At 38.1% G+C, this 19,849-nt stretch overlaps 1 protein-coding gene across 1 annotated transcript in view; it reads right to left on the bottom strand.

Annotated features, from left to right (window-relative positions):
• Nucleotides 1-19,849, bottom strand: part of MACO1 (macoilin 1) — a 31,653-nt gene that overhangs the window by 5,281 nt on the left and 6,523 nt on the right. The window contains exons 2-8 of the mRNA XM_076357099.1: nucleotides 16,425-16,566; nucleotides 15,573-15,699; nucleotides 13,343-13,466; nucleotides 10,383-10,561; nucleotides 9,456-9,954; nucleotides 823-981; nucleotides 445-627 (exon numbers count right to left, since the gene is read on the bottom strand). Of these exons, the coding sequence (XP_076213214.1) occupies nucleotides 445-627; nucleotides 823-981; nucleotides 9,456-9,954; nucleotides 10,383-10,561; nucleotides 13,343-13,466; nucleotides 15,573-15,699; nucleotides 16,425-16,566 (1,413 nt within the window). The remainder of the gene's footprint in view (nucleotides 1-444; nucleotides 628-822; nucleotides 982-9,455; nucleotides 9,955-10,382; nucleotides 10,562-13,342; nucleotides 13,467-15,572; nucleotides 15,700-16,424; nucleotides 16,567-19,849) is intronic.

Here is a 19,849-nt window from a genome sequence, read left to right as displayed (position 1 = left end):
ATTTTCAAGATGCAAGATCAAGACAGTATTTTGGCCGACGTCATTGCACGAATCCTTGATTCACAGTCCCCACATGAAAGGCGATGTTCCTTTTTTTAAAGCAGGCTGACCCATGCAGGGTACAACATCTCTCTGTTAGCACAACCGAGGTACAGCAGATAATTTAGAGCCTATTCATCCTTTACGTCCTGTAAACGTAATGTATGTGAGTACTGAGACTCATCTTCATGGAAGAAGGTCTCCCAGTCCTCCCACTGCCTTAAGACAAATAAACCTCTTAACACAAATAAAGCTTTTTTTAAAAAATCAAATACAGACTACTCCTTTATGTACAGAAGGGTGAAAAGTGCCTCCCCCAATCCCCCCAAAACACATTTCAGTAGCAACAGCTACATTTCAACAATTTTCTGGAGCTGAGCTTGCTTCTGGGGTAGAACAAAGTACCTTGTAGCAGCAGCAAATGCGACAGCACGTGCAGCAGTTGCTTCTTCCAACTTCTTTCTTTTCTTTTCTTCCATTAATTGTTTTTCTACAAAGGCTCGTGCCTCCTGCTCTGCCTTTAGTTTCTTCTCCAACTGGCTGATCATTTGTTTGTCTTTTTGTTTCATTTGTACAGCATTGTGTAATCTGGAAGGTAACAAGTATGGGATTTAATGGACGATTTTACTTACTAAAAATAAAGTGCTGTCAACGGTCCCAAAAGAGTCTTGCTGGATTTGCAGACAAGTGCCTCAAATTTTGTAGAGTCTTGGCATAATACTTCCCCTTTACCAGACTACAGTCATCAGCAACTAATTTACACAGTTGTGTAGAAACACATACTTGTTCTGAAGCAGTTCATTTTCTTGCCGGAGCTGTCCAATTTCAGATCGAATTCCCCGCTCTGTGTTAGTCAGAGAACTGATCTGACTACGTAGCTCCTGTTCGATCTGCCTGCTTGCTTGCAGGTCAGCCTTTAACTTTTTAATATCTTGTTCCAACCTAAGAAAGACAATTTTAAAAGACAATTTCAACTTTATTTCCCAGTTACCCAAAGGTTCAAGCACATTATATAAAAATAAGCAGAGTAAACATCATACCATCTGCCAACCCCCTCAAACCCTTGATTCTTAAAATAATAAGCTCTCAGAAATTAAGTCTATCCTTGCTAAATAATAATAATAATGTTTTATACAGCCATACATATATAGCTTTATGTATAGCTATACACACGCACTTCATAACCTCCCACAGGAATTTCATTTTTCTCCATGCACTGCAGAGCCGTAAAACAAATCCTATGGAATTTTATTTTTCCTCTTCAAGCAGAAGTGAAATGGATAAGTCTGAAGTTGTAAACAAGGACAGATGCACATATGAACAAATTTTACTTTTCTCAACAAATTATGGGTTTCATTTGTTAGTTATAGCTGAGCTACGGAGCATACTGCTGAATTCTCACCTAAACGGTTTTTTTCTTGAAGTACATGATGTGCATGTTGAACAAAGAGTACGTGTTAAGTCATCCACAGTTCAGGAGTCAGTAAATTTAGTTTTAATTGCTCCTGAACAGAGACCATCTGCTATACACTTAATTGTAGCTTTAGAAAGTTCTCGAAGACTCATGCAAGCTTATTAATTAAAATATTTTCAACCAAAATTGGTTAAATAAAACCCAAATTTCTAAAGAGAGGCCCCCAGCTCACCTTCATTTTCTCCCCTCATTTTCAAGATTATTGATTCTTAGAATAAAAACACATCACAGGTGAATAATCAACCATTTTTTTTTTTTTATGAGCACTGTGTTACATACTTATTTAAAGCAAATATGCCTCTCAGCCATTCACACATAATCCTCATTTGCTCCGTCAGTTATTGATTTAAGTTTTTAAAATGTTCATAAAGATAAAGATGTTTTTATTTCCTAAAGTTCCATACAGAATTAGTGGTAGTCGAACATTAAGACTTGGGGAAAATAGTCACAAAAGCCAAAATGAACTGCCCTTATTGACATTCACTAGCGCAGATGAACGGTTATAGCTTTTTGTCCTCATAATGAAAACACTTTTGGGCTTCAGTGCAGGAAAATCTCAACCTAAAATGCGAGTGAGAGATGTAACGATATGAGGCGTAAGAACAACCTGTGTGAATGAATCAAGAGGTTAAATGTGGAATCATCAAGCTTATGGAAATTCATAAAAGTATGTCTGTAATAGGCTAAAACTGCACCGAAGAGGTCTACTGGGTAAATTAACAGCAAGAAACAGCCTATAAAGGAGCGTAGTCTATAATTCATTCATATAACTCAAATGCTCAGATCCCACTTTCCACAGCTGTACTAAGCTGCCTTTCTAGTTATACTTGAACTGCCCTACTGGTAAGATTAATTCCTTTTAATATAGTATAAATTGTGGTCAAATGTACCTTTAAAAAGAAAAAAAAAACCACACCCAACTTATACTTAGTAGGCAAATGGTGATATGCAAAGCAAATACACATTTCATATTGAAGACCACAAATCATTTCAGCACCTTGTACTCTGTTGTAGGAGGAAAAGAATTTGCAAACCTAACCAAATATTCATTCGACCATGTAACCATAGCACACAAACCAAAAATGGAAAACCCATCAGCAGACATTATTAGGTATGTATTTTCATCGTGTTCAGTATGTTAAGTGATAGAGCTGGACAGTCGTTGGGTGATAACAGTTCAATTTAGTTTTCCAATAAGCAGTAACTAAGTGTTTTAGAGCAAACTTATTAATTGAAGAGTAAGATGCTGCAGGAAGCATTAACAGACTGTTGTCTGCCAACAGCTGGTTGGTTTTAATATAGGTTTTCAGAAATAGGTGAAAAAATGGTTGGTAGGACAACGTAAAGGAATACACATAAATCACACACACTTTACATTGACAAGTACACATAAATAATTTCAACATACATTCCTACAATAAAGTGATAACTGTGAAAATAAGACAGCTGTAAATAGCCTTTTCCCTATAACTAAGACCATGTCAAACTTGCTCAAATAAGATATACCAGGATTTCTTTTGGGTATTTAGTATTCCAGGAGAAGAAGCACTGATCGGGTAAAGCCTGAATAAATCAGAGGTGCCTGCACAGGACAAGCTGAATTTGTATTTTTGGCAACAGAGTATTGACATTAGTTCAAACTTCTTAAGCCATCTGGTTCATGGCATTCCTGCCGGTTTCAGTGAGGGCTCTGTACCTGCAGCGCTCATGGGGCTGGTCCAGACTGTGCTGTAAAGAAAGATGAAACCCGCGGGATCTGTAGGGCGCACACAAACATGGCCAGAAAGGATGCCTACTTTCCAAACCAGGAGGAAATATATGAGGCCACAAGCCACAGCCTTCCTTTTTACTCAGCATAGGTAAAAGTGTCCAATCAGAACTGCATACATTAAACTTGTGAGAATCGGGAAGCATTGCACGCTCACGACAACGTCACTCAAATCCTGCCTGAACACAGAGCCAAAGCCTCACGGATGCCCCTTCCGCCTTAACTTTTCAAGCATACTCCAAGCGTCAAACATTCATCCTTTTACTCTGAGGGACCACAGGGGACTTGGGGTAACTTTTACAGGAAAATGAGACCGACCTGCCATTCATTATGACTTTCACTGTAAATTACAAAGAAGTCAGGATTAAACTCAACAAGAATTGATCGAACTCTGGGTGCTTCAGTTGTTTATGAAAAACCAGTTAGCCACACCGCTAAAACGCATCCAGACAGACCACGTACCGGTAGAGTATTACTGCCTATGAGCAGCTGGCACTGGTCGCCTGCAACCCTTCATTCACTAAACGCTGCAGAGAGGAGTTTCTTTTTCTTAGAAACTGCTAGCAGGTGTAAAGTGGGAACTATATACCTTGTGCGTCCATTAAAACACAAAGACTCTCCGATTTACTAGCCACCACAAACGAGCTCACAGCAGGCTCAGGAATGAAAGAGTGGCAGCTTAACCGGTTCGACTTACTGTAATCAAAGGATTCCAGTACTTCTGTACATCTGAATTTTTCAGGCCACCATGCAGTTAAGAGTTTTTATTCTGTTGTGAAACAATTGCTCCTATCAGTACAGATGACCTAACTTAAACAGTCAAAAGACAGAATAACATATGTTAAACATGATCAATCTATATACAGTGAGCGATCAACTATTGTACTGCAATTCCAAAGGGGCAGAATAGAATTAATACAGAGAAAACTAATCTCTTTCAAGTCAATGGCAGAGAAAACCATTGGAAATTTATCTATCGATGGACTTGTTTAGAAATAAGTTTTAAAGTAAGATTTTTACCAGATTTTAATTACACCTTTTCATTATGCTGTAGTTTTTGCTATAGCTTTAAATACCAGAGCAGACATTTTCTGCAATTTATAGAGCAAATAAATGCTCCTGACTATCTAAAATTAGTTAGGAAGCTAATAATCCATCATAATGCAAGGACCAAATGTTTCCTATATGGTTTCACAATTAGCTAGAGATCCAACTTCATTTAAAAAAGAAAAAGAAAAAAAAAAGCATGAAGTTAGTTTCCCCTCAAAACCACATGTACTCCTTGTATTCTCTGGTGTGTAACCATGTTCTTATCCATCTTATGAAGTCCAGTCAAACATTTTCAGCCTAAAAATTTCCTCCTGTGGAACAGCAAGTCAAAGATCTTCTCTGTATATAGACAGAGAGGTCATCCATCATTTTCACGGAAATACAGAGAGATTAAAAACACCTTTCTGTTGCCCCTCTCTAAAATGAAAACACATCAAAGTAAACCAATACAATGTCATAAAAGAAAGCTTTGCTGCTACGAGCACAGACTACTGCGTGGCGTTTTCCCTCCTCCCCTCCGTAATAGTCTGCACTACTGTTACAATGATAAATGACCCAATAAGACAGCACTTTCTTTTTTTTATTATTCTTATTATTCTTTCTACCATTTCATTTTCTGCTTAAGTCTCTTATTTCCAGGCTTATTGGAAAAGTTATTTACAAAGGGTGTGTGTGTGTGAAGAAAACTTGAGTTCTAGAAGATACTTTTCTCTATTGCTGCACAAACTACAAGTCATTTTGACACATGATTTTTGTTTTTAAAGTGGGGGTTTAGGTGCAGATTATTACACTGTGCTGTTTATACAACTAAGGCAAAATTTCTTTCGGTTTGTCATCACTATAAATGCAGATTTACCCATTTTCTTTTCTCAGCACTACCTCATATCATTCCTTATCCCACCGACAAAGAGAATTAATCGGTAACCACCTCCAAGACTAAGTGTTTTTCCAAATGCTTCAGGGAAGATTGATGGGTCAACTTAAAGACAACTCAATTCAGCTTAATCCTCCTAAGTATTGATAACTGGTGAATAACACATCCTTGTTGCTTAGTTTACTCGGTTAACACAATTCCATAATCACCTGGCAATTGCACACAAATGAAACACAATTTATATAAAAATTAAAAGTTTAAAAGACCCAGAAGGCACTCAGATGCTTTTTTAAGAGACCCATTTTTTCCTTTGTTCTGTTCCAGCCCAATCTGTTGGCATAAGCATTCCCCGCAGTGAACCTACTTCTTTGAAGTAGCCAATGTGATCCCGCAGCATTGAGGTTCTCTTGCTGTAACTAATATGCTGTTCCTCAGAGCATTTTTCATTACCAAAAAGACAGTAATCCACAGAGAGAAAGCGGAGTTACTTATTTTTCTCCTACACAGAATTCATCTAAGTAGCTGGCATTTCAAGAGGTTATTCTGTTTCTGAACAGTCCAAGCACTATGTTGACAGTGCCTTGAAAATGGTCTGCTAGAAAGATCATCTCCCAGATTTCTAATTTACATTCCCAAGTCTTTTGCTTTTCTATTCTATGCTTTCCTTCAGTCCCATCATATTTCATGAAACACTGACCATCTTCCCCACTGCAGGTGACAGCAGAAAGCCTTCTGGTATACTAATGCCATTTCAGGCAGGGGGGATAAGAAGCAGCAGCAATCACTCTTAGGACATCAATGGTGCCACAAAAGATGTACAATAATTAGCATCAAATGGACACAAATTTACATTAAAACCTTCAAGTCTGTCTCTGCAGGTAACATCAAATTTTAGGAAAGCAAAATAAGATGTGGTAGACCAGCCCTTGGTTCACAAATATTTTTCTTAGTCCAACTGCCAGAAGATGTCATCATTATCTCTGAGAATAATTAGTACATAAGACAGCTTGCTTCAACACCTCATGTGCCAAAGGCAAGACCTCTATGGATACAAACAGTTTCGCCAAGCTGCACTGCCAGTTTTTTTGTGCGTGTTTTTTGGTTGTTTTTTTCTTTAAGGGTGCAAGTAGCTAGAGGCAGGATATGATTATTACTATGTAATACGCAATTAAAAAAAAAAATAATTCTGCAGCAATTACAGCTTGGACTCGTTCCATACATCGAGCCCCTAAAACACGAACTGCTGCAGCTCAGAAGTGACAGTGAAACAGTAACTAACAAGTCAACTTGCTCTGTACCTACTGACAAACAATATTGAGTGTAAAGGGATACCAAGTTTATCCCTCCACTAGATTCCAGATGCATCCCTCCATTGGCCCAATTACCATAGTGTTGGGAAATAAGCAGCTCAGATCACTGAGATTCTATTACGTGCTTGACAAACAAACAGCAGATTTCAGCATCCGTCAGAAGTAGATATTAATTTCAATTGTAGGAACAAAAAAAACTAAGGCAGAGATTACTTTCAAGGCTGATCAGCAGGGACAGAGCCTCTTGAATCCCTCTGCTCTGGCTATCAACATGACAATAACATAACATTATATTTACTGAAATACCTAGAGATGGGGATCAGTGACTTCCTCTCCAAAAAACTAAACACATATGCACATATGCATTTACCAGACAGAACAAAAATAAAAACTTACTGTTTCAAATAAAAGTAACATTGTACATACAAAATATAAACTTAACTAGCAGTACCCTTTCAGATACAAATGTCACATCAAGTATTTAAAAGAAAAAAAATTAACAAGCATGCAAGACTGTCTCATTCTCAAAAAAACCCAATCTTTACTGTCTCGAATAACCTCTATTAATCCTGAGTCCCTAGCAGTCATAAGGCATACTTTACATTTAATACTGGTTAGTCAGCTCAGGGAAATCTTTTGTGAGCACAAAAGGAAAGCAGCTTGGTTTTGACATCCTGCTGTGAGTCTGCTGGACAAGAAGTTATAAAAAGCATCTTTATTTGGAAGCTGAGCAGGTCTGATCTGAAAGTCAGACACAAATGCAGGACTTCACACAGCCCTTTTCAGGGTACAGCACTGATGCAGACTAAAAGTTTAATAACAGGAATGAGTAATACTACTGGAAGTGGAAAAGATGAACAAGTGCCTTACACTCCAGGGACAGTATAACTGACAAGTTAAAAAAAATAAACATGAATTTTTAAATTTAAGTGCATTCCATCCCATCCAATTTGTCAGGTAAGTTTATGCTTCTATTGGTGTAGGAGTTACATTCTCAATCTGAACTGAAACAAGATTTCATGAATGATTTCAGTCATCTACGTTTGTAAGAAACTGAGCAGTGACACACGGGAAGTTGGTGTTTTAAGTGCTCTTGGCTTGCCTGTGCGGGGAAATCACTGCACAATAAGCAGCTGCATGAATTTGTAGCACAACAGCCACATCACACCCGCGCATCACATAGAAACACTCGACAAACAAAACACCGAAGTAGCGTACTTCAATTTCAGGACAGAGTAAGGCTACGTTGCACAAAGGCACTTTCAGAGTATGCTGATTGTGTACTCCATCCCCACCCAGTGAATTAGAGGAGCTAGAGTTCTGTAAGGGCACAGTCTAGTTTATTGTATACTCACCTCTGCATTAGAAAACCTGCTTTGGACAATTACAATGACCACCTGGCCTAAGGTCACATCACAGCATATAAAAATTTCAATGTGTAATTTAAAACTTAAAACATATGAGGCTTACATCTCATTCCTTGTCATAGCTACACAGGACAAAATTCTTAGTCTGGCAGGTCATTCTATAAAGCGCTTCCCTTCTCTTTTCTCAGGACTTACGAACCACATTTTGAACTGCAGCAAAGCTGAACCGACCTCTTCAGTGAGCAAAGAAGCCATGTAAAGAGTATAGAGATGCCCGTCTGAGACTGGCAACATACAAATACAGCAGTCATATACGTGTTTATTTAGACACAGCTTTGCTGAAGACAGCCATCTGCATCCCATTAATCTTGGCTGAATTTGATTCACAGACTAGATTGATTAGCTGGTTTCTTATTTGCTTCATACAAGTTCTCTACAGACATGAGGTATCAATTAGTCTGGATATTTAATTGGCAGAGGTACACCAATCAGTGGCAGAGTGATTATCAGAGGAGAAAATAATATTTTCATTGAAGTAATTGTATTCACATAGCACAAATTCTCAGAGACAGACCGGAGTCAAAAGTCCAATTATCAAAAGGTACCTGCAGGGAAAGCGAACCTGATCTGCCAATTAAGTTAGCCAACGAGGATTTGTTGGCCAAAGAGCGTTCAGCACGTGAGAAAAGGAAAATGAGACACATAAGCCAGGAATGGTAAGAAAGTGTGTAATTGTGCAACAGTTTTGTTCTAGACGTACCTCTATCCCCATTTTGAACAGTTACACACTTTCTTTCTTACAAGTACTTGTTTTGGTAACGTACGACAACACTGTATGTCTCAGGACTTACATGCTGTAAGTACTTAGCTATATTTCATAAATACACCTTTATTTAAACTTCAGATAAGCATATGTAAAGATGTGACTTTTTCAATCTTTATAGTTTACAAGGCAGCTAAATTAAATCCCTGTGACCTGTACTTAAACCAGTAAGGCAGCACGTATGCAAGCAGGAATCTGAACTTATCGCTTTAAGGAGTTATGTAGTAGCTGATACTTTGCATCTATACTTGTCAATTGAAGATTAAAACAAAAGCCAAACATTTTCAAGGGAAAAAACAAAACAAAACATTAAGACAAAACACCTATTCAGGCACCATCAAACCCCACTGAATTCCCTGGAGACGTAAAGGTCACCCCATGGAAGATTGGTCAAGAACACATCCCCTGAGCTCTGTAATAATGATTCTCCACATTTCTCTCATGCCTTCTATCAAATGATTGTCAAAGCTATTTATTATGCCTCACAACACCCCTGTGAGGTAGGTAAGTACCATATACTGAGGTAGAAAGGAAGAAATTTGCTCAAGGCTGCATAGCAAAGCAGACGCAAAAATCAAGAACAGAACCCAAAAGGCCCAACTCCTAGTTATCTTATTCCATTACTAGACAATTCTGTCTTCCTTATGGGATCATAAGTTACATTTTCCTAAGGAAAAAAAAAAAGATACGATGTACTGGAACGAAGGGAGGATAAAACAGGCTGTTACACAATGCTCAGATCAAACTTACCTTACCAGTGCATCTGGTTTGCTTAGCTGGTTATTAGGAATACAATTTTCCATTAAGTCCTTATGCGTGCTTGGGCTCTTGCTAGCACATTTCTGTTTTTTCTCATTTTTAGTAGATGAGGAAGGGATGCTCCCGTTAGTTGCACTGTGACTGCGAGGTGAGGAGTTCACAACTCCGCTGACATTTTTGTAATTTTTGGATGAGGCAGTGCATGAGTCCTCTTTTAAGAGGTTTTCTGTACTTCCTACAAGATCATTATTTAATCTTTTACTATTGATATGGTTTTCCATATATTCAATTTCTTGTATTTTAGAGTCTACAGGTTGCAAAATATTGTTATTTATTCCAAGGTTGTGTTTCTTAGCATCCTTGTCCTTTTCTTTCCCTTTTTCTCTATATTCTAGCTCTGGCAACGTTGCAGATAATTTCTTATTGGCTGGAATGCCTCCATTGTGCTGCAAAAGTATTGAGGAATCCATATCAGATAATCCTTTGGCTGCTGCAATATCAAAATAAAAAAAATACTTAGTTCATTAAGTCAATCAATACTCTGACATACAAAGAAAAATCATTAAGTACACATCAATCACTTCTGCAGAAAACAATCATCATTAGAGTCTATTTAGAAAAGAAAATCAGAAGTCAGATATTTTAAGACTTTTTCCTCATTACAGGCAGGAAACAGTAACCAAGGGATTTAATAATAAATACTAGTGCTTCACAGAGCACCGACTGACTAAACAGAGAGGACATAATTCATTTCTACTGTCATACTAACCACTGCCAAAAATAATTTTATTTCTGGCTCCTCTGTTTCTAAGTTCACTCTACTTTCATCAAAACAACATGGACTAAAGAAGCTCTTCCTTAGCGGGCTTTTTTTTTTTTAAATAGCAGATAATAGCAAACACATTAAGTATAACTTGCCTTCCTCTGCCTCCCTCTCTTGCCTTTGTAGCATCTGCTGTTCTGGGGGCAGAGCTTGCTGGAGAAGCTGCATGTAGAACTCATTCTCTTTCTGCACTTCTTTTTGTTTTCTTAAACGCATTTTGTAGCTGACGTAACTTTTGAAGCCAAAGCCCAAAGTCACAACAGGGTAGCCAATACTAAGAAAAAAAGCAACATTATTATTCAAAATGTAACCATAATAGCAAATTAATAAATTGTAATGAATATATAGCTGTGAATACATCTGGATTACAGCTTTTCATAGAAAATTATATATAAAATGTTTTTTGCTGTACTATAATAAAGCTACAGTTCAAAAATGTAGGCACCTCTTTATCAAGATAAAATTACAGTTCATTACAGACAGCAATTAACTGTTGCATAGATTAAAGGATTACAACAATGCAATTGCACTACGCATAGCAAAGGCAGCTTTTAGACAAGCACCAGACTAGGAATTATGCACCTTTTAAGGAGATAACAGCCAAATACAGCAGAAGTTCCCAAGTTTTGTTCCTAAAGGGCCATGTAATATATAAGACATTAAACTGGGAGATGTATTAACAACATTCATCCAGAACAGTGGAAGGAGAAACTGATCCTCGGCCCCATCCTTTTGCACTCAGAAATTAAGAGCAGATCCCTTTTCCACCACTCTTTAAAGGTGAGACAGAACAATGGTTCTCCAAAATACCGCCTCCGCAACAGGCCCTGCGATACCTTCTCGCTGCAGCACAGGCTGAGAAACAAGAGCTGGAGAAGCCGCTGGAACACAGCTTTGGGGCTACTGCATTCCTGGGGGGGACCAAGTCTGTGAGCCAAAGTGCCGTCACCCACACCTGCTACTGCTAGAAGTGACCCTGGAGGTAAAGCCTCAATAACCATCTGCCTCTGTTGAGGATGGCCACAATTAAGACATCTTCTGTGGGCAACAAACAGCCTTTGGAAATTCCTCGTTTAGGAGACTGACCTTGAAGCTGTAAGCGAAAAACATCTAATCTCTGAACTTAGTTCTTCCACTTATCTTACTGACAGATAAGATATGAAGAATTTCACTTCCAGCCAGACTCTGCTGTTCCATTTCTTGACGGGGATGACAGAAGCGTAACAGAACTTCAGAATTATTTTTTTGTATATCAGCTTCATCATGCAGAATTTAAGTATTCTCATTAGCTTGTGACAACTGCACCAATACAGAATGCTAACAAATTGTGCTAGTGTATTTATTAACACGGTTACTTGATCAATGAGCAAACGCCCCTGTATAAAAATAAATATATCTTTGACAAGTATTTTAACAAAGCACAGCGAAGTTGCATTTTAAAAACTGAAGGTGTCCTAGATCAGGGGAAAACTCAGATGCAGATGACTATTAACCATTAAAATCTTCTCATTCTTTGCTCAGTAATAGCACTGTGCAAATTGCATTTCTAAGTTAGCTGCCAGAATGCAAGAATCATTTGCATATGCATCTGACATTATCTCTGCCAATGCTTCTTTTGTAATACTGCGTAAAGCCAGCTGTAGCTACAGTTCTAAAACTCTGATGACAAGCTGAAATGTTTGCATCCAATTCAGCAGCAGAAAGACCTTTCTTCACAGCTCCTAAAGTGCTTTTGTAACCTACTATAGAATTTAATTAGTGTTTAAGGGATTTATTGTACAATGTAGACAATATAGATTAAAATGACAGATGTCTAATTTATCGGAGACTGTATCAGGGAACTGGACCAAATGACTCCAGGAAAGACAGGACACATTTTAAACGTAGCCTGATCAATGCATACTACACTAAAAACTTGCAGAATAAAAGTGCATTTCTTCCAGATATGGATACTCTGCAGTTAAGTCTTTTGCCTGAAGTCATTCTTATCACTTCCAAAGAAGTAGTATAATAAGTAGCGTTTGTTTTTTATTTTCTGTCACAATTTTCAACCTGAAGTTTATTCACTTCCTCTGGCGAATTATGAAATCAGATGCTCATGAGAACCCTTCTCACTGGAAGGGAAAGAGGGGAGTGCTTTGTTACAGGAAAAAAAAAAAAGAAAGAAAATTTTTTTAATGGGATACATAAATTATCAGTGAAAATATTTTTTTCCTACTTTTACCATCTATTCATTATGTAAATACAAAATTTGTAAATTGATGACAAGAATTTTCAAGAAATGCTAGGAATATCCATGCTACAAATTCCCTACGGCTCACAAGCACTGTATCTTCAGAAAGGTTGCACTTGGTTAATGTCTAGTGTACATTTCTCATGGAATATTTAATGGCAGATGTGCAAGGGGACAACTGAACAGGTGTCCTGGTTTCAGCTGGGATAGTTAATTTTCTTCCCAGTAGCTGGTACAGTGCTGTGTTTTGGATTTAGCATGAGAACAATGTTGATAACACACCGATGTTTTAGTTGTTGCTGAGCAGTGCTTACACTGGTCAAGGACTTTTCAGCTTCCCATGCCCTGCCAGCGAGAAGCTGGGAGGGGGCACAGCCAGGACAGCTGACCCCAACTGGCCAAAGGGATATTCCACACCATACGACGTCATGCTCAGTATAGAAACTGGGGGGAGTTGGCCCGGGCACGGCAACCGCTGCTCGGGAACTGGCTGGGCATCGGTCAGCAGGTGGTGAGCAACTGTATTGTGCATCGCTTATTTTGTATATTCTTTTATCATTATTATTATTTTCCCTTCCTTTTCTGTCCTATTAAACTGTCTTTATCTCAACCCATGAATTTTACTTTTTTTTTTTTTCCAATTCTCTCCCCCATCCCACTGGGGGGGGGGAGTGAGAGAACGGCTGTGTGGTGTTTAGCTGCCTGCCGGGTTAAACTACAACAGCAGCGAAACCCTGAACCAAAATAAAAAGCCCTGAATACTAATTTCCCTGGTGAAAAAAAGGTTAATAAGAAAAGGAGAAAAAAAAAAACACCACTTACCAGTGTGCTGCAAATGGACGACAAAGGTCTACATGGAAGTTTTTTAAATCTTTAAATCTAATGGCTGCTTCAATATAAACGAAAAGTATCCACAGTGATACTGTTGGTAAGCACACACCCCTCTCTATTGAGAGAAGAGAAAAAGAGAGAAAGACCTTAGTAATATATTACAAGCAGCAAATATTTTCAAGTTATTTTTAAAACATTCCAAAAGTCAAGGGAAATTTTCAGACAGACACATAGGGAATTGTAAGAGGGTTTTTTGAGAATAAAGTATCTAGGATGTCTTTATTCTAAACCAGCTCTAAACTTTTGTCTCTTTATCTTGCTTTATTACTTTTACACGGCACCAGTGAAAAATAACAGATGCACAGCTAATGAAATAGCTTGGCACAAAACCCTCTACAGAAAAAGAACACAAATGGAAGAAACTGCAGAAGATGAGGTAATGTTACAGCTGATGATCTTTGAGTCAGAAGCGGTAAGCTTGGACTACTTTTTCACTCCAAGTTAGGTATGTCTTAGTAGCAGCAGTGAGCAAATCAGCTGAGAAAACAGGAGTGAGTAAGCACAGTACTGGTTACTCCATATACAGTAATGCAGAAAACAGTCTGCAACTCAAAACTCTCCATCAGGGGAACATTTAGGATGCTGTATTGATTTCTCTCTCCAGCACTACTGGTGAGAATGTAAAATAGTAGCCAAGCAAAACTAAGGTCTTAATCCTCTTGGCCAATGGAAAACGCCACTGTTGCATGCAATATAGCCACTGTAAATTTCCACAAATCAATTCCAGTTCCATGCCACAAGCTTCATAAAAATACACAAAGTTCTTGATCACATACTGACATCAACATATTGTGTGCTGATTTGGAAACAGGTCTTAAATTCGAAACTAAAAAGAGCATTACTCTGAGGCCCTGATGTTATTTACTGTGGTCTCTACTTTGGTCTCTCTTGAATAGCTGTGCTCTGCATAAATGAGAAACCTATAGCAGAAACTGTCAGCTTAAAGGGACTCAACATTTCAGCTAGGTAGACATACCACCTAAAAAGATCATAACTTCCTAAAAAAAAGAGCAAGTGCCCATCGACTTAGATGAGCATTTAAAAAGAAGAATCCCTAAGGTTGCAGTGAATTAAAATATTAAACAAGCTCAATAGCTACAGTTAAAACTGGCCCATCATGTTTTTTCCTTTAGGGTTTCTAAACATCAACTCTGAGAACAACTTCAGATAACACTTTAACATCTTAATACAACCCTAAAAATAACTCCAGATTTTTTACGTATTTTAAATTGGGCAGCAACTGGTTCACAGTATCTTCCATTAGCTCCCACATTGTCATTATTATAAATGACTAACTTGTCAGAAAGATGACTGCTTTCACCAGTACGCTGAGAAATGATCCACGCTATCCTGCAAATTCTTGTGATCTGACGACAAGTCTAACATGAAATATTACAAAAGCCCCAAATCCCAAGGACTTGGGTAGGGAAAAGTTACCTCTAAAAAAAAGGAAAAAAAAAAAAAAATCAAGTTCTATTCCTAAATTTTTTTGATTGAGGGAAAGACATATACATAACCCATGTCAAGTGTTGGTGCTCATGCAAACTAAACCACCTCCCCCAATCCAACTGCTGCCCCAAAACCCCAGAATCCAAGGATTTATTAAAAAACCCCCAAACAACTAAGGATAAAAAAAAAGGGGGGGTGGGCAGGGAGAAGATTTCTCCACACATCTCAAACTGTTGGGGCAGCCACTGGTATTACCAGCCTTTTTGCTCAGAAACTGAATCCAGTTGACACAAAGATTTGACTAATACGAATTTAAACTATGACAATATCCAAAATTAACAGCACACTAATCAAGTAGTAGGAAGAATGTAACACTGTTTCCCAAACTTTTCCTATGTGCTCTGCATTTGTTGAATAGCTGCAGAAGTGTTTTGAAATCAGGAAAATACTTTTTTTTTTTCCACTGCTCTAGAACTCCTGTTTATACACCTTCAGTTCCATTGGTCGAGCTTTAATGGTTACTACAGGATCCACCCAGACATGTATCAAGTGCAAATCAGCATACTAATGAAAGCAAAAGAACATTTTTCAACTATAACAAAAGTGCATTAAAACAAACGTGGTAACAAATAGAAGAGGGTTTCTGCATGCTACTAAAAGCTGTAAGATAGATATTCAAATCAGTAAGTTGTAAATAAAAAAAGTGACCCACCTGTGTGCCAGACATACTGTACCCAAACATACGTGCTGGCAGCAAAAAACAGCCATTGTATTGGTATGAAGAGCAGACATATTATATTTGATGTGAATGCTACACAAACAAAAAATACTGAAAAGGCCTAAAAGAAAGGAGGGGTGGGGGGAAAGAAGAGTGTTTTGGTTTATTCCAGCAAATATTACCAGTTTATTTATTAATGGTGACACCACAATGATTTCAACATAGAAACACTAGTGCTGTTTATAATCAGGGCAAAGAAATGGAGCAGTCTGACCAATGAAAGCAGAAACTTAGCCAATTAAGGGAGAACGGATGCAACTTGAGAATCTGTGCCCATCCACTCTTCCAACAAGTCTCCAAACAGCTATATTTATTCCTTATATATTTTGTTTGAAGATTTTCACTTACACTGTTGATACAGTATTATATCAACTATATTCTCCTTCTGGGAAAAAAAAAACCAAACGAAACAAAAACCCCAAACAACCAGCAGCATCATTTACTCTCTGTAAGAGTAGTAAATATCTAAACAGGCAAGGGCTTCCATTTTATTTTAAAGAAAACCCTGTTATATAGGGATCTAAACCAATTCACTAATCTCAGGAATTCAAGCAATATTTTCCTATTGTGAAAATTTGATAGCTATATATTTCACTTCCACTTGCCACAGATAAAATAGGCAGGCAGAGAGAAGAGACTTGAGGCCAGGTCACCTAGTCACTTGAAAATTCCTCCTCTCGTGAAAATTATCATCAGCACCATTAAGTTAGTTGTACAACATGGAATATGCCCTGAAACATTGCAGGATTTCCCTTCAAAGGGACAGTAATTTTGTGTCATACTTACCAAACCCTGGTATCTGAAGGAATCGTAAACACTCCTGATGAAGAGCCAGAATGGCCACAGATACTCAAATCTGAACTCCAGGACAAAATCTGCCAACAGTACTAGGGCCCACACTACCAGGAACTTCAGATACAGAAAAGTACTGTTAAAAAAAAAAAAAAAAAAAAAAAAAAGAGAAAGGTAATTTCAGGTCAGTATTTCTAATAGAGACTTACTTTTTTTTTTTTTAATTAAAAGTTCAGGAATAAAAACTATAGACAACTATAATACAGGTAAGAAAACTTCATCCAAAATAATTTTACAACATTTTTTTATTATTACATTAAAATCAGGCCTGGTCTAATGAAGTTAATTATATTCAACTGCATTTGTTTTTAAAGCAGCAAAGAAACAGAAGGCTCACTGCTCTTACAAGACATTCAGCGACAATCTCCCTTTAGCTTTGCAGTGTATTTTTACAAAGTGAAGCCTTGCCAACAGGTACGCTGTCACAGCTGAAATGCTTCTCTTCTAGTTTGCACTCTTGTACTTGGAGCTCAGGAATGTCTGTGTTCCCTCTCCTCAACAGACTGCAGATGTTCACTCCTTTTCCGCGTTTAACACAGACAAATTGCAACACCAATGAATTGAGATATATTTTAAGCCTATAACTATAGCAATTAGGAAGGCTGTTTTGATACCGAGTTGTCAGACTTATATTTGAAAACATCCACATTAAAGTAAATGCATCCATTAAAAAAAAAAACCCACAACAGAAAAATGGAGGCACATGAGACTTGAGACCAGACAGTCTTAACTTCTATTTTTTTAATTATTTCAAACCCACATTCTCTTATTCTTAGTCCTGCGTTTTGAACCATTGATGATCCTTCTTGGCTACAGAGCTCAAAATATTTTGAGATCATACCTAACTAACACAGGAGCACTTAAGGGATCAGCCCAATCCGTTCTGCTAAAAAGGAGGAGGCAAAAACCCTTTTCCCCCAAAACCCAGCACCCAGAGATCTAGTATGCCACTCTAGTACCCCCAAAAGCAACTACCTTGTTGCACTGTATTGGGTTATAACAAAGGTGGGGTTTTTAAAATATATTTTTATTTTTTAAATCAAGGGCAATTTTTCCTTTTAGTAACTTATTTTTCCTCCTCTATCATACTGCCCACAAAACCAGTGGAACTTTGCCCTGGAATGTTTACTGATAAGTTGCCAAGAGTTTGCATGCACAGTGCCAGGTAGGGTCAAGTTTCTGCACTGTTCATGGACATGCGGCTTTTTTAGGAAGTTGTTCAGAGCTTCAGAGAAGATACAAAATAGAAAGCTTCCATGAAAAGTGTTACGTACCAGCAGAGGCTTAGAAGCAACAGAACTACTCGTGCAATTATCACTCACGTTACACTTGTCACACGAGGTCAGCTTCCAAACCACACCGCTGGGAAAACACTTTGATCTCTCGTGAATCAACGATTAATTGCATATGCCTGAAAGTGACCCTTATCAACTGTCCTGGCCCTACAGCTTCCCCCAGTGGAAGAGTTTTTGCTTAGCTTTTTCACTTACTGTATGTTACCAGGCTCTCCCCTAAAAGTCCAATGCCAAGGTTTTCACTGCGACTAGACCCCCTGAAAGGAACTGCTTCAGTGGAACTGCTTACATAAACGCTCTCAAATGTACTCGCACGAGTACGTGCTTTAAATCAGCACAGACTAAAGAAAGACTTCACAGAAAATACATTTTTGGAGTCTGAGACAAATAAGCAACTATTCCTATGTTAAACCCACCTCAGCCTCCCCCCACCCATCTTTTTGACTATTCTGTATCTGGAGTTTAACCTAATGGGACTGAAAAAAAAAATGCAAATAAAGAGGCTAGAGGAAGCACTTTAATTTAATGGAAACAAAATTAATGACACACACACAGTTGGAAAAGTTAATGTACTGCTTTTTTCAGTTTTTACAGAACTATCCCCAGTCACTTAGTCAAAAACTACTCTTGGAGAAGAATGAAACTACAGCATGAGTATTAAAAAAACCCCACAACAAAAACCAAACAAAACCCACCAAAAAACCTTAAACGGACACATCTGTCCTGGCAGATTATGCTCGCATATGCTGCTGTTCTCTGTTTATTTAAAGTTTAAATCTTCAACAGAAATCTGTAAAAAGCAGCTGCATTCAGAGAATACTTAGACATAAAAGGTGACAGACATTTGGGTACGCAGTCACCACTGTGTTCGTTTTGACCATGCTGTTGAACTGTACATGTGCGGCTCTTAAGATTTGAGAAAATATCTAAAGGCATCACACCTAGGCAATCATTATTCTGCCTGTTTAGCTGGAAAAGCAGTTGTGCTGTGTAGGCACTTTTTCCTGGGTTAAAGTTATGGCTATTGTTTATTTTTTGTGCCACTGAAATACATGAAGAGACTACATCTTTCCTAGCAAATTAGGGTTATCAGAACTAATGCTTTTCAACTGCTAAGTGCCACTCTAAGTTAAAGCATTTGCTGAATAAGAGTTTTGTAATACAGCCATTAAAGTGATTTCTAATATTAAGTTCATATCAATCCGAAGGTCATGGTGACATTTACCACCTTTTAAAGTGGAATTGTAACAATACAACATTTGTAATAAGGTTTTCCCAACAATATTAAAGAGCCTACTTCTCAGTCATCTGAAGGACTCAAAAGCAATTTAGAATTTAATGAGTACAAGACTAAGACACAAGAAAGTTATTTCCTTTTATAAAAGACTTCATCCACTTATGTTGGCCTCAGCAACAAAGTTCACTGTTGTGTAATATATTCTACATATGTATTCAGCTGCATGAGTCCACATGCATACACACACTTACAGAAAACATTTTAAAGGTACTATACTCCATTTTTTTTTACATCAGGACCCCCTGCCCCCCCCCATTAAAGCATGCAGGACTGCAGAGTCAGAGACTGTAACTAAACACTCTACCCCAGCTTTAAAAATTGGCATTGGTAGCAGCCTAAAGACATCAGCTCCCTCCTGGAAATGGGCCGTTTTTACAAACTGTGCTGAGCTTCCACGCTGCCAGAGTTACATACGCAGCTGGGTTACAACCAGCTCGGGTGCCTTTGCAGCACACTGCAGTCTGCAGATGGCAATGAGTCTTTGTAGGTGGAAGAAAGGAACACAAATCTCGGCTTCTCTTCTTCCATAAAGGTATGCTGCACACCGAGATTTGCTGTTCCTGGCAAGCACACAGTTCATCAGTTAATTTACAAGTGCTTAGTGAACAGACACCTCTTCAGTGAACACTTAAATTAGTGATAGCTGAAAAGTGTCCAGCAAGAATTAAACCCCAAAGAAAAACAGGCTAACGGACCTCTGGTTTGGACAGGCTAATCACTCTTCTGCTGTTTTGTTTCGTACGACAGACCTTTCAAATAAGATCACG

Source organism: Aptenodytes patagonicus, chromosome 21 (genome assembly GCF_965638725.1).
Source record: "Aptenodytes patagonicus chromosome 21, bAptPat1.pri.cur, whole genome shotgun sequence".
Lineage (NCBI taxonomy): Eukaryota > Metazoa > Chordata > Aves > Sphenisciformes > Spheniscidae > Aptenodytes > Aptenodytes patagonicus.
This window is presented reverse-complemented; position numbering and strand designations above follow the sequence as displayed.